The sequence below is a fragment of the Netta rufina genome (genome assembly GCF_964035555.1).
Source record: "Netta rufina genome assembly, chromosome: 36".
NCBI lineage: Eukaryota > Metazoa > Chordata > Aves > Anseriformes > Anatidae > Netta > Netta rufina.
The window spans coordinates 417,321-433,326 of record NC_140160.1 but is presented as its reverse complement, the minus strand read 5'-3'; the positions used below and the strand labels follow the sequence as shown (position 1 = coordinate 433,326).

At 64.3% G+C, this 16,006-nt stretch overlaps 2 protein-coding genes across 2 annotated transcripts in view; both read right to left on the bottom strand.

Annotated features, from left to right (window-relative positions):
* DMAC2 (distal membrane arm assembly component 2) overlaps positions 1-576 on the bottom strand; it is a gene marked incomplete at its 5' end in the record, with an annotated part of 2,194 nt that extends 1,618 nt beyond the window's left edge. Inside the window, 1 exon segment of the mRNA XM_084304187.1 lies at positions 527-576. Within this exon segment, the coding sequence (XP_084160313.1) occupies positions 527-576 (50 nt within the window).
* Positions 577-588: 12 nt separating this feature from the next.
* Positions 589-13,214, bottom strand: CLIP3 (CAP-Gly domain containing linker protein 3; the record flags this gene model as incomplete). Its single annotated transcript, XM_084304186.1, has 12 exons — positions 589-661; positions 2,264-2,408; positions 3,190-3,318; positions 3,744-3,856; positions 3,998-4,121; positions 4,792-4,927; positions 6,788-7,024; positions 8,305-8,423; positions 9,494-9,655; positions 10,766-10,859; positions 11,831-11,970; positions 13,079-13,214. The coding sequence occupies 12 exons, from the start codon at positions 13,212-13,214 to the stop codon at positions 589-591; spliced, it is 1,608 nt and encodes a 535-aa protein (XP_084160312.1).
* Between the last annotated feature and the right edge of the window lie 2,792 nt (positions 13,215-16,006).

The window sequence follows — 16,006 nt, the reverse complement described above, 5'->3', positions numbered from 1 at the left end:
ATGCCAGCTAGCCAATCAGTGAAGCCTCTCACACCAGCTGACCAATCAGAATGAAGCTTTCCCCACCGGTTGGCCAATCAATGAAGCCTCCCCCACCAGCTAGCCAATCAGTTAAGCTTTCCCCACCAGCCGGCCAATCAGAATGAAGCTTCCCACCACCACCTGGCCAATCAGTAAAGTTCCCTCCATCAGCCAGCCAATCAGAGTGAAGCATGCCCACACCAGATGGCCAATGGCGCTCCCCCACCAGTTAGCCAATCAGTGACGCTCCCTCCACCCACTAGCCAATCAGAATGAAGCTCCCCCAAATAGCTGGCCAATCAGAATGAAGCTTCCCTCCCCAGTCAACCAATCAGTGACGTTCCCTCCACCAGCTAACCAATCAGAGTGAAGCACCCCCCCACCAGCTGGCCAATCAGCACAGACCCCTCCACCTCGCTGACCAATCAGCCCCCCCCCCGCCCCACCAGCCAATCAGCAACAGCCTCTCTCTCCCCACCAGCCAATCAGCAGCGCTCTCCCTCACCTCACCGGCCAACCAGCAGAGAGGCCCCGCCCCCAGCCCCGCCCCCCCATGGCTGCAGCCAATCAGCACGCACCGGTCACCTGCTGCGCCTTCTTCTCGGGGCCGTCCCCCGGCTCCTCCTTGGGGCCCCCGACCCTGGGGGGGGGGCACCGGGGTCACCGGGGGCACCGGGGTCACGGGCGGGGCACCCCCAGCACCCCCTGGCCCCCACACCCCAATGACCCCAATGACCCCAATGACCCCGATGACCCTATGACCCCGATGACCCCATGACCCCGATGTCCCCAATGTCCCCCATGACCCCATGACCCCGATGTCCCCATGTCCCCCATGATCCCGATGTCCCCATGTCCCCATGACCCCAATGACCCCATGACCCCCATGACCCCATGACCCCCATGTCCCCATATCCCCATTGTCCCCATGCCCCCCCATGTCCCCAATCTGTCCCCTATCCCCCTGTCCCCGATCTCCCGTGCCCCAAATGTCCCCAATGTCCCCATGTCCCCCGTCCCCATGCCCCCAGTGTCCCCGTGTCCCCACCCCAATGTCCCCAGTGTCCACCAACATCTCCCAGTGTCCCCATGTCCCCCATGTCCCCATGCCCCCAGTATGCCCACCCTATGTCCCCGTGTCCCTGATGTCCCCATATCCCCAATATGCCCACCCCATGTCCCCAACGTCCCCAATGCCCCCAACGTCCCCAATGCCCCCAATGTCCCCAACGCCCCCAATGTCCCCAACGTCCCCAACGCCCCCAACGCCCCCAACACCCCCAACACCCCCAACGCCCCCAACGTCCCCAATGTCCCCAACGCCCCCAACGCCCCCAACGCCCCCAACATCCCCAATGTCCCCAATATGTCCCCAATGCCCCCAACGTCCCCAACGCCCCCAATGTCCCCAACGCCCCCAACGTCCCCAACGTCCCCAACGTCCCCAATATGTCCCCAATGCCCCCAATGCCCCCAACGTCCCCAACGTCCCCAACGCCCCCAACGTCCCCAATGCCCCCAACGTCCCCAATGCCCCCAACGCCCCCAATGCCCCCAACGTCCCCAACGTCCCCAACGCCCCCAATATGTCCCCAATGTCCCCAATGCCCCCATGTCCCCAATGCCCCCAACATCCCCAATATGTCCCCAATGCCCCCCAATGCCCCCAATGTCCCCAACGTCCCCAACGTCCCCAACATCCCCAATATGTCCCCAATGTCCCCAATGCCCCCCATGTCCCCAACGCCCCCAACGTCCCCAATGCCCCCAACGCCCCCAATGTCCCCAACGTCCCCAATGTCCCCAATATGTCCCCAATGCCCCCAATGCCCCCAACGTCCCCAACGTCCCCCAACGTCCCCAACATCCCCAATATGTCCCCAATGTCCCCAATGCCCCCCATGTCCCCAACGCCCCCAACGTCCCCAATGCCCCCAACGCCCCCAATGTCCCCAACGTCCCCAATGTCCCCAATATGTCCCCAATGCCCCCAATGCCCCCAACGTCCCCAACGTCCCCAACGTCCCCAATGCCCCCAATACCCCCAATGTCCCCAATGTCCCCAACGCCCCCAATATCCCCAACGTCCCCAACGTCCCCAACGCCCCCAACGTCCCCAATATGTCCCCAATGTCCCCAATGCCCCCCATGTCCCCAATGCCCCCAATATCCCCAATATGTCCCCAATGCCCCCAATGTCCCCAACGTCCCCAACGTCCCCAACGCCCCCAACGTCCCCAACGTCCCCAATGTCCCCCCGCACCTCTGCACGCGGGAGGGGGGCGCGAAGACGCCGTGCTTGGGGGGGCAGGAGAAGTAGCGGACCCCAAAGACGGAGCCGTCGTGTTTGCCCCCCGCCGTGTCCAGCTCCACCCCGAACCAGTACCCTGGGGGGGGGGGGACACGGGGGGGGGGACGACACGTGAGGGGGGGTGGGGGGGGGCTGGGGTCCTGGGGGGGGATGTCCCGTGGATGGGGGGGGGTCCTGGGGGGGGCCCCATGGTGGGGGTGGGGGGTTATTGGGGGGTGTCCCATGGTGGTGGGGGCATCCTGGGGAGGGTCCCATAGTGGGGGTGGGGTCCTGGGAGGGTCCCATTGTGGTGGGGGGGTCCCAAAAGGGGGGTGGGGGTCCTAGGGGGGGTCCTGGGGGGGGTCCTATGGTGGTGAAGGGGTCCTGGGGGGGTCCCATGGTGGGGGTGAGGGTTCTTGGGGGGGGGGGTCCCATAGTGGGGTGGGGTTCTGGGGGGGTCCCATTGTGGTGGGGGGGTCCCAAAAGGGGGGTGGGGGTCCTAGGGGGGGCCCTAGGGGGGGGTCCCATGGTGGGGGTGGGGTCCTGGGGGGGTCTCTTAAGGGGGGGGGTGGCCCCAAAGTGAGGGGTGCCCATGGGGGATGGACAGCCTGGGGGGGGGGGGGGGCCCATGGGGGGGGTGTCTCTTGAAGGGGGGAGTCCCTTGAAGGAAGGGGGGGTCCCAAAAGGGGGGGAGGTCCCAAAAGGGGGGGGGGGTCCCAAAAGGGGGGGGGGGGTCCCAAATGGGGGCTGCCCCCTGGGGTCAGGCATCCAGGGGGGTGCTGGGGGTCCCGGGGGGGGTCCCAGGAGCGGGGTCTCGAGGAGGGGTCTTTGGGGGGGGGGGTCCCAGGGTTGGAGGGGGGTCCCGGGGGGGGTCTCACCGGGGGCGAAGTCGGTGCGCCCGTAGAACCGGGCCCGTCCCGGGCGCTGTCCGGCCACCAGCACCGCGTCCCCCGGGGCCACGCGGCGCCCCTCCCTGTCCAGCCACGCCCCCCCCCGCTTCCGGGAGGCTGCGGGGGGCGGGGTCAGGCGGGACACGCCCACACGTGGTGGCCACGCCCCTCCCTGGCCACGCCTCCTCCCCGTCGCCCCACTCTTGTTGGCCCCATTCCCTTGTGACCCCACCCTCACTGGCCCCACCCCCTCATGGCCCCATCCTCATTGGCCCCGCCCCCATCGTGGCCCCACCCTCTTTGGCTCCACCCCCTCATAGCCCCACCCCATTGGCCCTGCCTCCTGATAGCCCCACCCTCATTGGCCCCACCGCCTCATGGCCCCACCCAATTGGCCCCGCCTCCACGTGGTTCCACCCTCCTTGGCCCCGCCCCCTTCGTTGGCCCCACCCACACTGGCCCCACCCTGCACCGTCCCAACCTCATTGGCCCCGCCCCCTCATAGCCCCACCCTCATTGGCCCCACCTCCGTGTGGTCCCACCCGCGTTGGCCCCTCCCCCCTTGTTGGCCCCGCCCCCACTGGCTGCACCCTGCACAGTCCCACCCTCATTGGCCCCGCCCCCCTCGTTGGCCCCACCCACACTGGCCCCCACCCTGCACCATCCCACCCTCATTGGCCCCACCTCTTTGAGGCCCCACCCCCTTTAGGCCCCGCCCACCGTGGCCCCGCCCTCAGCGCACGTGGGGGCGGAGCCAGCTAGGCCCCGCCCCCTGCCCCCCGGGGCGGGGCCGCACCTCGCTTGTCCTTGCGGGTCTTGGTTGGGGCGCGGGCTGGGGGCCCGGGGGGGCTGCGGGGGGGGGGACGGCGCCGGCGGCTGCTCCTCAGCCTTGGAGATCTTGGAGACGGAGGCAAAGACGCCTGCGGGCACACAGACCAGTATGGACCAGTACGGACCAGTACAGACCCATATAGACCAGTGCAGACTGATATGGACAGGTACAGACCAGTATGGACCAGTACAGACCAGTACAGACCAGTATGGTCCAATATTGACCGTCACAGACCTGTATGGGTCCATATGGACCAGTACAGACCAGTATGGCCCCATACAGACCAGTATGAACAAGCAGGGGCTCTTAACACCCTATACAGACCAGTGAGGGCCCCTATGGCCCGGTACGGACTCATACGGGGCCATATAGGGCAGTATGGACCAGTATGGACCAGTGGGAGCTGTTTCCACAATGCACATCCCCAGTATGGACTGGGATGGACTGGTGAGGGCTCTGAGGCACCAGTACAACCCAGTACCACCCTGTATAACCCAGTACAACCCCATATCACCCAGTATAACCCAGTACAACGCCATATCACCCAGTATAACCCAGTATAACCCAGTATAACCCAGCACAACCCCATACCACCCAGCACAACCCCACAGAACGCAATACAACCCCGTACAACCCAGTACAACCCAGTATAACCCGTACAACCCAGTATAACCCGTATAACCCAGTATAACCAGTATAACCCAGCACATCCCCACCCCATGGCCCTGTACCCACCCCGTACCCCCCCGGCCCCGTACCCTGCTTGGGGGGGCAGATGAAGTAGCGCACCCCCCCGACGCTGCCGTCGTTCTTGCCCTCGGGCTCGTCCAGCTCCACCCCTGCCCACTGCCCGCTGGCGAAGGCCGTGGTGCCGCAGAAGCGCAGGGTCCCCACCTGGGGGGGGCAGCACCCATGGGTGCCCCTGAAAGCCCCCCCACCCCCACCCCATCCCGGCGACCCACTCATTGATGGGAGCAGCCCCCCCACCCCCACACCCCAAGGAGGTGCAGGAGGGGGGCAACGCGCTGGGACCCCCAGAAGCCATTGAGGGTCCCAATAATTCTCTTCTTGCCCCAAAAAAACCCTCCATTCACCCCAAAACCTTTCCATTCACCCCAAAATCCATCCATTCACCCCAAAACCCTTTCACCCCAAAACCCCTCCATTCACCCCAAAACCTTTCCATTCACCCCAAAATCCATCCATTCACCCCAAAACCCTTTCAACCCAAAACCCCTCCATTCATCCCAAACCCCTCCATTCACCCCAAAATCATTCGATTCAACACCAGACTCATCCATTTTACCCCCAAACCCTTCCATTCACCCCAAAACTCCCCATTCACCCCAAAACCCCTCCGTTCACCCCCAAAATCATTCAACACAAAACTCATCCATTTTTACCCCAAGCCCTTCCATTCACCCTGAAACATCTTCATTCACCCCAAAATCCCTCCATTCACCCCAAAACCCCTCCATTCACCCCAAAACCCATTCATTCACCCAAAACCCCTCCATTCACCCCCAAAATCCCCCCCATGCCATGCCCGCATCCCCATGCACAGCAGCATGAGGTTGCACCCAGCATGGGTCCTGCTGCCCCCCTGGGTCCTCCAGCACCCATACGCACCCCGAACCCCATTGTGCACCCCAAAACCCTTCCATCCACCCCAAAACCCATTCATTCACCCCAAAACCCCTCCATTCACCCCCAAAATCCCCCCCATGCCATGCCCGCATCCCCATGCACAGCAGCATGAGGTTGCACCGAGCCTGGGTGCTGCTGCTCCCCCTGGGTCCCCCAGCACCCGTACGCACCCCAAACCCCATTGTGCACCCCAAAACCCCTCTATTCACCCCAAAACCCATCCATCCACCCCAAAACCCATTCATTCACCCCAAAACCCTTCCATTCATCCCCCAAATCCCCCCCATGCCATGCCCACGTTCCCACGCACAGCAGCATGAGGTTGCACCCAGCATGGGTGCTGCTGCTCCCCAGGATCCCCCTGACCCCATACGCACCCCAAACCCCATTGTGCACCCCAAAACCCCTCCATTCACCCCAAAACCTATCCATCCACCCCAAAACTCATTCATTCACCCCCAAACCCTTCCATTCATCCCCCATACCATGCCCACATCCCCACGCAGCTCACCCTCCGCTGCTCCCCATCCCCATACCCCCACCCCATACCCCCACCCCATACCCCCCCGTCCCCATATCCCGCCCCCCCACGCACCTTGCCGCCCTCGATCTGCACGCGGTCGCCCAGCTGCAGCCCGAGGCAGAGCAGCATGAGGCTGCACAGACATGGGTGCTGCTGCCCCCCCTGGGTCCCCCAGCACCCATACGCACCCCAAACCCCATTGTACACCCCAAAACCCCATTGTACACCCCGAAACCCATTCATTCACCCCAAAACCCTTCCATTCAGCTGAAAACTCACCAATGCCATGCCCACAACCCCATGCAGAGCAGCACGAGGTTGCACCCAGCATGGGTGCTGCTGCTCCCCTGGGTCTCCCAGCACCCATACACACTCCAAACCCCATTGTGCACCCCAAAACCCCTCCATTCACCCCAAAACCTATCCATCCACCCCAAAACTCATTCATTCACCCCCAAACCCTTCCATTCATCCCCCATACCATGCCCACATCCCCACGCAGCTCACCCACCGCTGCTCCCCATCCCCATACCCCATACCCCACCCCATACCCCCCCGTCCCCATATCCCGCCCCCCCACGCACCTTGCCGCCCTCGATCTGCACGCGGTCGCCCAGCTGCAGCCCGAGGCAGAGCAGCATGAGGTTCCCGGGCAGGTTGTCGTAGTTGGGGAGGGTGACGCGGGGCAGGCTGCAGCTCAGGGGCACCGCGTCCAGCAGCAGCCGCCGCAGCTCCCGCGCCGCCAGCGCCGCCTCCGCCTTGTCCAGGGCCATGTCCGTGGGGTCCGGGACCACCTCGGCCGCCACCTGCCCCTTGCTGTTCTAAGGGGGGGGGTGTAGGGGGGCACCACATCGCGTGGGGGGGATAAACGGGGCGGCCGGACCCCTCCCGGCACCGCTGAAAGCCCCCCAGGCGTTTATCCCCAAGCTCTTCCGTTCACCCCAAAAGCACTCCATTCACCCCCAAAACTCGTCCATTTTACCCCAAAAACCCTTCCATTCACCCCAAAAGCACTCCATTCACCCCAAAACTCGTCCATTTTACCCCCAAAACCCTTCCATTCACCCCAAAACCACTCCATTCACCCCAAAACTCGTCCATTTTACCCCAAAAACCCTTCCATTCACCCCAAAACCACTCCATTCATCCCCAAATCCATCCATTCACCCCAAAATGCCTCTATTCACCCCAAAACCCATCCATTCACCCCAAAATCATTCAACACAAAACTCATCCATTTTACCCCCAAACCCAGCTCCATATCCCCTTAATGCCCCCAATCCCCCTATATCCCCCCAATCCCCCCAAACCCCTCCATATCCCCCTAAATCTCCCCAACCCCCCCAGCACCCCCAAACACCCCAATACCACCAACACCCTTTAATGCCCCTGATCCATCCCAACCCCCCAGCACCCCCAAACCCCTCCATATCCCCCTAAACCCCCCCAACCCCCCAGCACCCCCAAACCCCTCCATATCCCCTTAATGCCCCCAATCCCCCTAAATACCCCTGATCCCCCCCATCATCCCCAAACCCCTCAATACCCCCAATACCTCCAATACCCTTTAATGCCCCTAAATCCCCCAATCCCCCCAGCACCCCCAAACCCCTCCATATCCCCTTAATGCCCCAATCCCCCTAAATCCTCCCAATCCCCCCAAACCCCTCCATATTCCCCTAAATCTCCCCAACCCCCCCAGCACCCCCAATACCCCCAATACCCTTTAATGCCCCTAAATCCCCCAATCCCCCCAGCACCCCCCAAACCCCTCCATATCCCCTTAATGCCCTAATCCCCCTAAATCTCCCCAATCCCCCCAAACCCCTCCATATCCCCTTCCTACCCCCAATCCCCCCAGCACCCCCAAACACCCCAATACCCCCAATACCCTTTAATGCCCCTAAATTCCCCCAACCCCCCAGCGCCCCCAAACCCCTCCATATCCCCCTAAATCTCCCCAACCCCCCCAGCATCCCCAATACCCCCAATACCCTTAAATGCCCCTGACCCCTCCCAACCCCTCCAGCGCCCCCAAACCCCTCCATACCCCCCCCCCACCCCATAACCCCCCCCCGGTGCCCCCCGCCGTGCCCGGTACCCGCAGTGCGGGGTCAGCCCCGTGCTCCAGCAGGCAGCGCACGGCGCCCAGGCAGAGGTTGGAGGCGGCGATGTGCAGCGCCGTGCCGTGGCTGAAATCACTGCAGGTGGAGTGCAGCACTGCGGGGGGGGTGGGGGGGGGAAATGAGGCACGGGACCCCCGCCCCCGTCCCCATAAGGGACCCCAAAACCCTCCGCTGAAAGGGGTTTTGGTGTCAGCCCTCCAGGGAGCCCCGTGTCCTATGGCCATGAGACACCAGTGGGGACCAGGGGACCCCAGTGTCCTACACGCAAGGGATCCCAAAATCCTTCCCCTTGGAGACCCCAATGTCCTTCCCCAAAAGACCCCAACGTCCCCAAAAGACCCCAGTGGCCTTCCCCCTTGTGATCCCTGTGCCCTATGGCCAGGGGACCCCAATGCCCTTCCTCCAGGGGACCCCATTGTCCTATGTTCAGGGACCCCAACATTCTTCCCGAGAAGACCCCAATGTCCTTCCCCTGGGGAACCCCAGTGTCCTACACCCAGGGAACCCCAACATCCTTCCCCCAGGGGACCCCACTTGTCCTACACCCAAGGGACCCCAAAATCCTCACCCAGCAGATCCCACTGTCCTATAGACTTGGGAACCCCCATCCTTCTCCCTGGGGACCCCAATGTCCTTCCCCAGGGGACCCCACTTGTCCTACACCCAAGGGACCCCCCCCATCCTTCCCCTGGGGACCCCAACATCCTTCCCCAGGGGGACCGCAATGTCCTTCCCCAGGGGACCCCAACACCCTTCCCCAGGGGACCCCAATGCCCTACACCCAGGGGACCCCGATGTCCTTCCCCCTGGGGAACCCAATGTCCTTCCCCAGGGGACCCCAATGTCCTTCCCCCAGGGGACCCCAGTGTCCTACACCCAAGGGACCCCAATATCCTTCCCCCATGGAGACCCCAATGTCCTTCCCCAAAAGACCCCAAAATCCTTCCCCAAGGGACCCCAACATCCTTCCCCCAGGGGACCCCAACATCCTTCCCCGTGGGGAACCCAGTGTCCTATAACCAGAAGACCCCAATATCCCAGAAGACCCCAATATCCTTCCCCCTGGGGACCCCAACATCCTTCCCCAGGGGAACCCCAATGCCCTACACCCAGGGGACCCCGACACCCCTTCCCCATGGGACCGCCCCCCCCCCCGTCCCGCACCTCGGGGTGCGGCGGCGCGCAGCAGGGTGCGGATGAGCTCGGGGACGTCGAAGTAGGCGGCGTAGTGCAGGGCGTTCATGTGGGTCCAGCGGCTGCGCAGCGTCACGTCCCCCCCCAGCGCCAGCAGCCGCGTCGACAGGCGCACCGCCGCCGCCGGGTCCCCTGCGGCACCGCGACACCGGGGGTGGGGACGTGGGGACACCGGGACGGGGACGGGGACACGGAGATATGGGGACATGGGGACACTGGGATGGGGACACAGGGACATGGGGACACTGGGACGGGGATGTGGGGACACTGGGATGGGGATATGGGGACATGGGGACACTGGGATCGGGACATGGGGACACTGGGATGGGGACGTGGGGACGTGGAGATATGGGGACATGGGGACGTGGGGACACTGGGACGGGGATGTGGGGGACAGTGGGATGGGGATGTGGGGACACCGGGATGGGGACGTGGGCACGTGGAGATATGGGGATGTGGGGACATGGGGACACTGGGATGGGGACGTGGGGACACCAGGATGGGGACGTGGGGACACCGGGGTGGGGACGTGGGGACATGGAGATATGGGGACACTGGGATGGGGACACAGGGACATGGGGACACCGGGACGGGGACGTGGGGACACCAGGATGGGGACGTGGGGACATGGGGACACTGGGATGGGGATGTGGGGACATGGGGACACCGGGATGGGGATGTGGGGACATGGAGATATGGGGACACTGGGACAGGGACGTGGGGACATGGGGACATCAGGATGGGGGACATGGGGACACCGGGATGGGGGATATGGGGACATGGGGACACTGGGACCGGAACATGGGGACACTGGGATGGGGGACATGGGGACGTGGAGATATGGGGACGTGGGGACACTGGGATGGGGATATGGGGGCACTGGGATGGGGACATGGGGACACTGGGACGGGGATGTGGGGACACCGGGATGGGAACATACGGACATGGGGACACCAGGATGGGGACAAGGGGACACTGGGATGGGGACGGGGACCTGGGGACACCAGGATGGGGATATGGGGACACTGGGATGGGGACACGGGGCACCAGGCCGGGGTCTCCAGGACGGGGCCATGGGGACGGTGGCAGCGGGGCTAAGAGCCGGGGGGGGGGACACCGTGGAGCTGGGCGGCACGGGGACAACGGGGACCCCCGAGGGGCTGACCTGAGGGTGCCCCCTCCCCGTCCCCCTCCCCGTGTCCCCCCCCTCCCCGTGTCCCCCCCCCCGTGCCCCCCACCCACCCACGCCGTGGGCGCCGGCCTTGCAGGCGTAGTGCAGCAGCGTCATGTCCGTCAGCCCGTCGCGGTCATTCACGTGGCAGCCGCGGCGCAGGATCTGCCAGGCACACCAGTTACACCCAGTCACACCAGTGAACCCCCAGTCACACCAGTTAGACCCCCGCCAGTCACACCAGTTAACCCTAGGCACTCCAGTTACACCAAGTCACACCAGTTACCCCCAGTCACACCAGCTTGATCCCCCCAGTCACACCAGTGAACACCAGTCACACCAGTTAGACCCCCGCCAGTCACACCAGTGAACCCCCGGTCACACCAGTTAGACCCCCCCCAGTCACACCAGTGAACCCCCGGTCACACCAGTTAGACCCCCCCAGTCACACCAGTTACCCCCCCAGTCAATCCAGTTACCCCCCAGACACACCAGTTACACCCCCCCCAGTCACACCAGTTAACCCCAGTCACACCAGTTACCCCCCCCAGGGTGTTATGACCCCGTAACACCCTGCCCCCCCCAGCACCCCATAGCACCCCATAACACCCTGACCCCCCCATAGCACCCTGACCCCCCCCCTTAACACCCTGCCCCCCCTTAACACCCTGCCCCCCCCCACCCCATAACACCCTGACCCCATAACACACTGCCCCCCCCAGCACCCCATAGCACCCCATAACACCCTAACCCCCAAATAACACCCTGCCCCCCCAATAACACCCTGACCCCCCCCATAGCACCCTGACCCCCCCTTAACACCCTGCCCCCCACCCCATAACACCCTGCCCCCCCAGCACCCTGACCCCATAACACCCCTGCCCCCCTCAGCACCCCATAGCACCTCATAACACCCTGACCCCCCCCCAATAACACCCTGCCCCCCCCAGCACCCTGCCCCCCCACCCCATAACACCCTGACCCCATAACACCCTGCCCCCCCCAGCACCCCGCAGCACCCCATAACACCCTAACCCCCAAATAACACCCTGACCCCCCCAATAACCCCCTGCCCTGCCCCAAAACACCCTGCCCCCCCCCCCAATAACACCCTGCCCCCCCCCCCGGGCCCCCACCTCGTTGCCGATGAGGTCGACGTTGTGCTGCACCTGGGGCACCCACTGGCGCAGGATGGCGAAGAGCTGCGGCACCGTGGTGCGGGGGTCCAGCAGGATCTCCCGGCACGCCGCATCGTTGGGGTCGAAGAAGGTGAAGGCTGAGAGGGGGGGGGGGGCACGATATGGGGGGGTTTGGGCACGATATGGGGGGGTTTGGGCACGATATGGGGGGGTTTGGGCGCGATATGGGGGGTGGGGGGCGCGATATGATCGGAGGGGGGAGGGCACCCCCGCGGTGCACAACCCCGTATCAGCCAGCGGAGAATCCCCACCGGTGCGCAGCGGGTTCCTGAGGACACGGGGGTGTCCCCAGGGTGGGGGGGGGGGGGTAAAAAGTTTGGGGGACACCCCCCCCCCCGTGAGGGACACCCCCCCGTGAGGGACACCCCAATGGGGGACGCCCCCCCGGAGCACAACCCTATAGCAGCCATCAGAGAATCCCCCCCCCCCCATAGCATTATGGGGGGGGTCCCTGTGCCTGGGGGGGGGTCCCTGTGCCCCCAGACGTGTCCCCACGCCCCCCCCTCAGCCCCATACCCCATATGGGGGGTGCAAATCCCAACCCCCCTATTATGGGGACGAGGGGTGGGGGTGCCCTGTGCCAGGCTTGGGGGGCGCTCAGCGGGGGTCGGGGGGGGCTCAATGGGGTCAGGGGGGGGCTCAGTGGGTTTGGGGGAGGTTCAGTGGGGTTGGGGGGGCTCAATGGGGTTGGGGGGGCTCAATGGGGGTCGGGGGGGGGCTCAATGGGGTTGGGGGGGCTCAATGGGCTCGAGGGGGGCTCAATGGGGTTGGGGGGGGCTCAGTGGGGTCAGGGGGGGGCTCAATGGGGTCGGGGGGGCTCAGTGGGGTCGGGGGGGGGCTCAGTGGGGTTGGGGGGGGCTCAGCGGGGTCAGGGGGGGGCTCAGTGGGGTCAGGGGGGGCTCATTGGGGTCGGGGGGGCTCAGTGGGGTCGGGGGGGGCTCAGTGGGGTCAGGGGGGGCTCAGTTAGGTTGGGGGGGGGGCTCAGTGGGGTCGGGGGGGCTCAGTGGGGTCAGGGGGGCTCAGTGGGGTCAGGGGGGGTTCAGTGGGGTTGGGGGGGGCTCAGTGGGGTCGGGGGGGGCTCAATGGGGTCAGGGGGGCTCAGTGGGGTCAGGGGGGGGTTCTGTGGGGTCGGGGGGGGGCTCAGTGGGGTCGGGGTGGGCTCAGTGGGGTCAGGGGGGGGCTCACCGTAGTCCTTGGGCAGCGGGGCGGGGGCTGCGGGGTGCACCACCGGCTTCTTGCGCCGCTCCACCACGGGGCTGGGGGCTTCGGGTGGCTGCGCCCCCCCCCGCCGGGGGGGTCCCCCCCCGCGCTCCTTGGTCATGGCGACGGCCTGGGGGGGGGATAAAAAAGGGGGGGGGGGCGGGGTTGGGACCTTGGGGGTCCGGGCACCCGCCCCCAGGTGGGGATAAAGGGGATTTAGGGGGGTGGGGGAGAGGGGGGGAGGGGTAGCACTGTGGGGTGTAGTGGGGGAGTTGGGGGGGGATTGGGGATGGATTGGGATTGGGATGGGATGGGATTGGGGTGGGAATGGCATTGGGGTGGGGACGGGATTGGGGTGGGGTGGGATGGGATTGGGGTGGGGATGGGATTGGGAATGGATTGGGATTGGGGATGGGATGGGGATGTGATGGGATTGGGATTGGGGATGGGATGGGATGGGATGGGATGGGGATGGGATTGGATGGGATGGGATTGGGATTGGGATTGGGGATGGTATGGGATGGGATTGGGATTGGGATTGGGGATGGGATGGGATGGGATGGGATGGGTTGGGATTGGGATTGGGATTGGGGATGGGATGGGATGGGATTGGGATTGGGATTGGGATTGGGATTGGGATTGGGATTGGGATTGGGATTGGGGATGGGATGGGGATCGGGTGAGGATGAGATGCAGATGGGATAGGATTGGGATTGAGGATGGGATGGGGGTGGGATGGGGATGGGATGGGATTGGGATGGGGGGTGGGATTGGGAATGGGTATGGAGATGGGATGGGATGGGATTGGGATTGGGGATGGGATTGGGGTGGATTGGGGATGAGATGGGATGGGATTGAGGTGGAACTGGGATGGGGATGGAAGAGGGACAGGAACAGGGATGGAATGGGGATGGGATGGGGATGGGATGGAATTAGGATGGGGATGGGGTGGAATCGGGATATGGATGGGATGGGGATGGAATTGGGATGGAATTGGGATGGGGATGGGGGTGGAGTTGGGATGGGGAGGGGATGGGGTGGAATTGGGATGAGGATGGAATTGGGATGGGAATAGGATGGGGACAGGAATAGGGATGGAATGGGGATGGGATGGAATTAGGATGGGGATGGGGTGGAATTGGGATGGGGATGGGATGGGGGTGGGGAAGGGATTGGGATGGGGATGGGATGAGTAAGGGATGGAGATGGGATTGGGATTTGGATGGGATTGGGATGGGGTCAGGATGGAATTGGGATGCAGATTGAGACGGGGATGGGGACAGGATGGGATGCAGATGGGATGGGGCTGGGATGCAGATGGGGTTGGGATGGGGTTAAGAAGGAATTGGGATGGGGTTAGGAAGGAATTGGGATTGGGATGGGATTGGGATGGGGTGGGAGTGGGATTGGGATGGGGAAGGAATTGGGATGGGATGGGGATGGGATTGGGATGGGGATGGGATTGGGATGAAATCGGGATGGGGATGGAGTGGAATTGGGGTGGGAATGGGCTGGGGCTGGAGAAGGAATTGGGATGGGGTTAGGATGGAATTGGGATGGGATGGATGGGATTAGGATTGGGATTGGATTGGGATGGGGTGGGAGTGCGATTGGGATGGGGATGGGGAAAGAATTGTGATGGGGATGGGATTGGGATGCAGATTGGGATGCGGATGGGGACAGGATGGGATGGGGATGGGATGAGATGGGGAAGGAATTGGGATGGGGTTAGGAAGGATTTGGGATGGGATGGGATGGGATGGGATGGGATGGGATGGGAAGGGATGGGGATGGGATTGGGGTGGAATCGGGATGGGGATGGGGAAGGGATGGGGATGGGATTGGGATGCAGATTGGGATGGGGATGGGATGAGATGGCGAAGGAATTGGGATGGGATTGGGATTGGGGTGGATTTGGGATGTGATGGGGCTGGGATTGGGATTGGGGTGGGGGTGGGATTGGGGTGGGGGTGGGGCTGGAGCGGGGCCGGTACCAGGCCGGGCTCCGGGCACCGCACGGGGGCTGCGGGGGCCGTGTCCAGGCCGTGCCCCCCCCCCCCTCCTCCTCCACCCCCCCAGGCCCCGGTTGCGATCGTTTCGCGGGGCCGGGGCCGGGGCCGTGCCCGGTGGTGCCCCCCCCCGCCCCCCCCATCCCCCCCCCCGTCCCCCCCCCATCCCCCCCCCCCCCCGCCCCGCTCCCCCCCCGGTACCTGCCGGGGACGCGGCCGCCGGGCTGGGCTGGGCGCTGCGCGCATGCGCGACCCGCCCGGGGGGAGGGAGGGGTGGGGGGGGGGGCGCGGGGGCGGGGCTGGGGGGATAGAGGGGGGGTAGGGGGGATATAGGGGATATAGGGGATATGGGGGATATGGGGGGGCTAGGGGGGATGTAGGGGCTATAGGGGGCTATGGGGGATATAGGGGGGCTATAGAGGGCTAGGGGGGATATAGGGGATATGGGGGATATAGGGGCTATAGGGGGCTAGGGGGGATGTAGGGGCTATAGGGGGGCTACGGGGGATATAGGGGGCTATGGGGGCTATAGGGGGCTAGGGGGGATATAGGGGATATGGGGGATATAGGGGCTATAGGGGGGCTAGGGGGGATGTAGGGGGGCTATGGGGGATATAGGGGGCTAGGGAGGATATAGGGGCTATAGGGGGCTATGGGGGGCTATAGAGGATATAGGATCTATAGGGGGGCTATGGGGGTTATAGGGGACTATAGGGGCGATGGGGCATATAGGATCTATAGGGGGCTATAGGGGCTATGGGGGATATGGGGCATATAGGATCTATAGGGGGGCTATGGGGGCTATAGGGGCTATGAGGGATATAGGGGCTATGGGGGATATAGGATCTATGGGGGGCTAGGGGGATATAGGGGGCTATAGGATCTATAGGGGGGCTATGGGGAC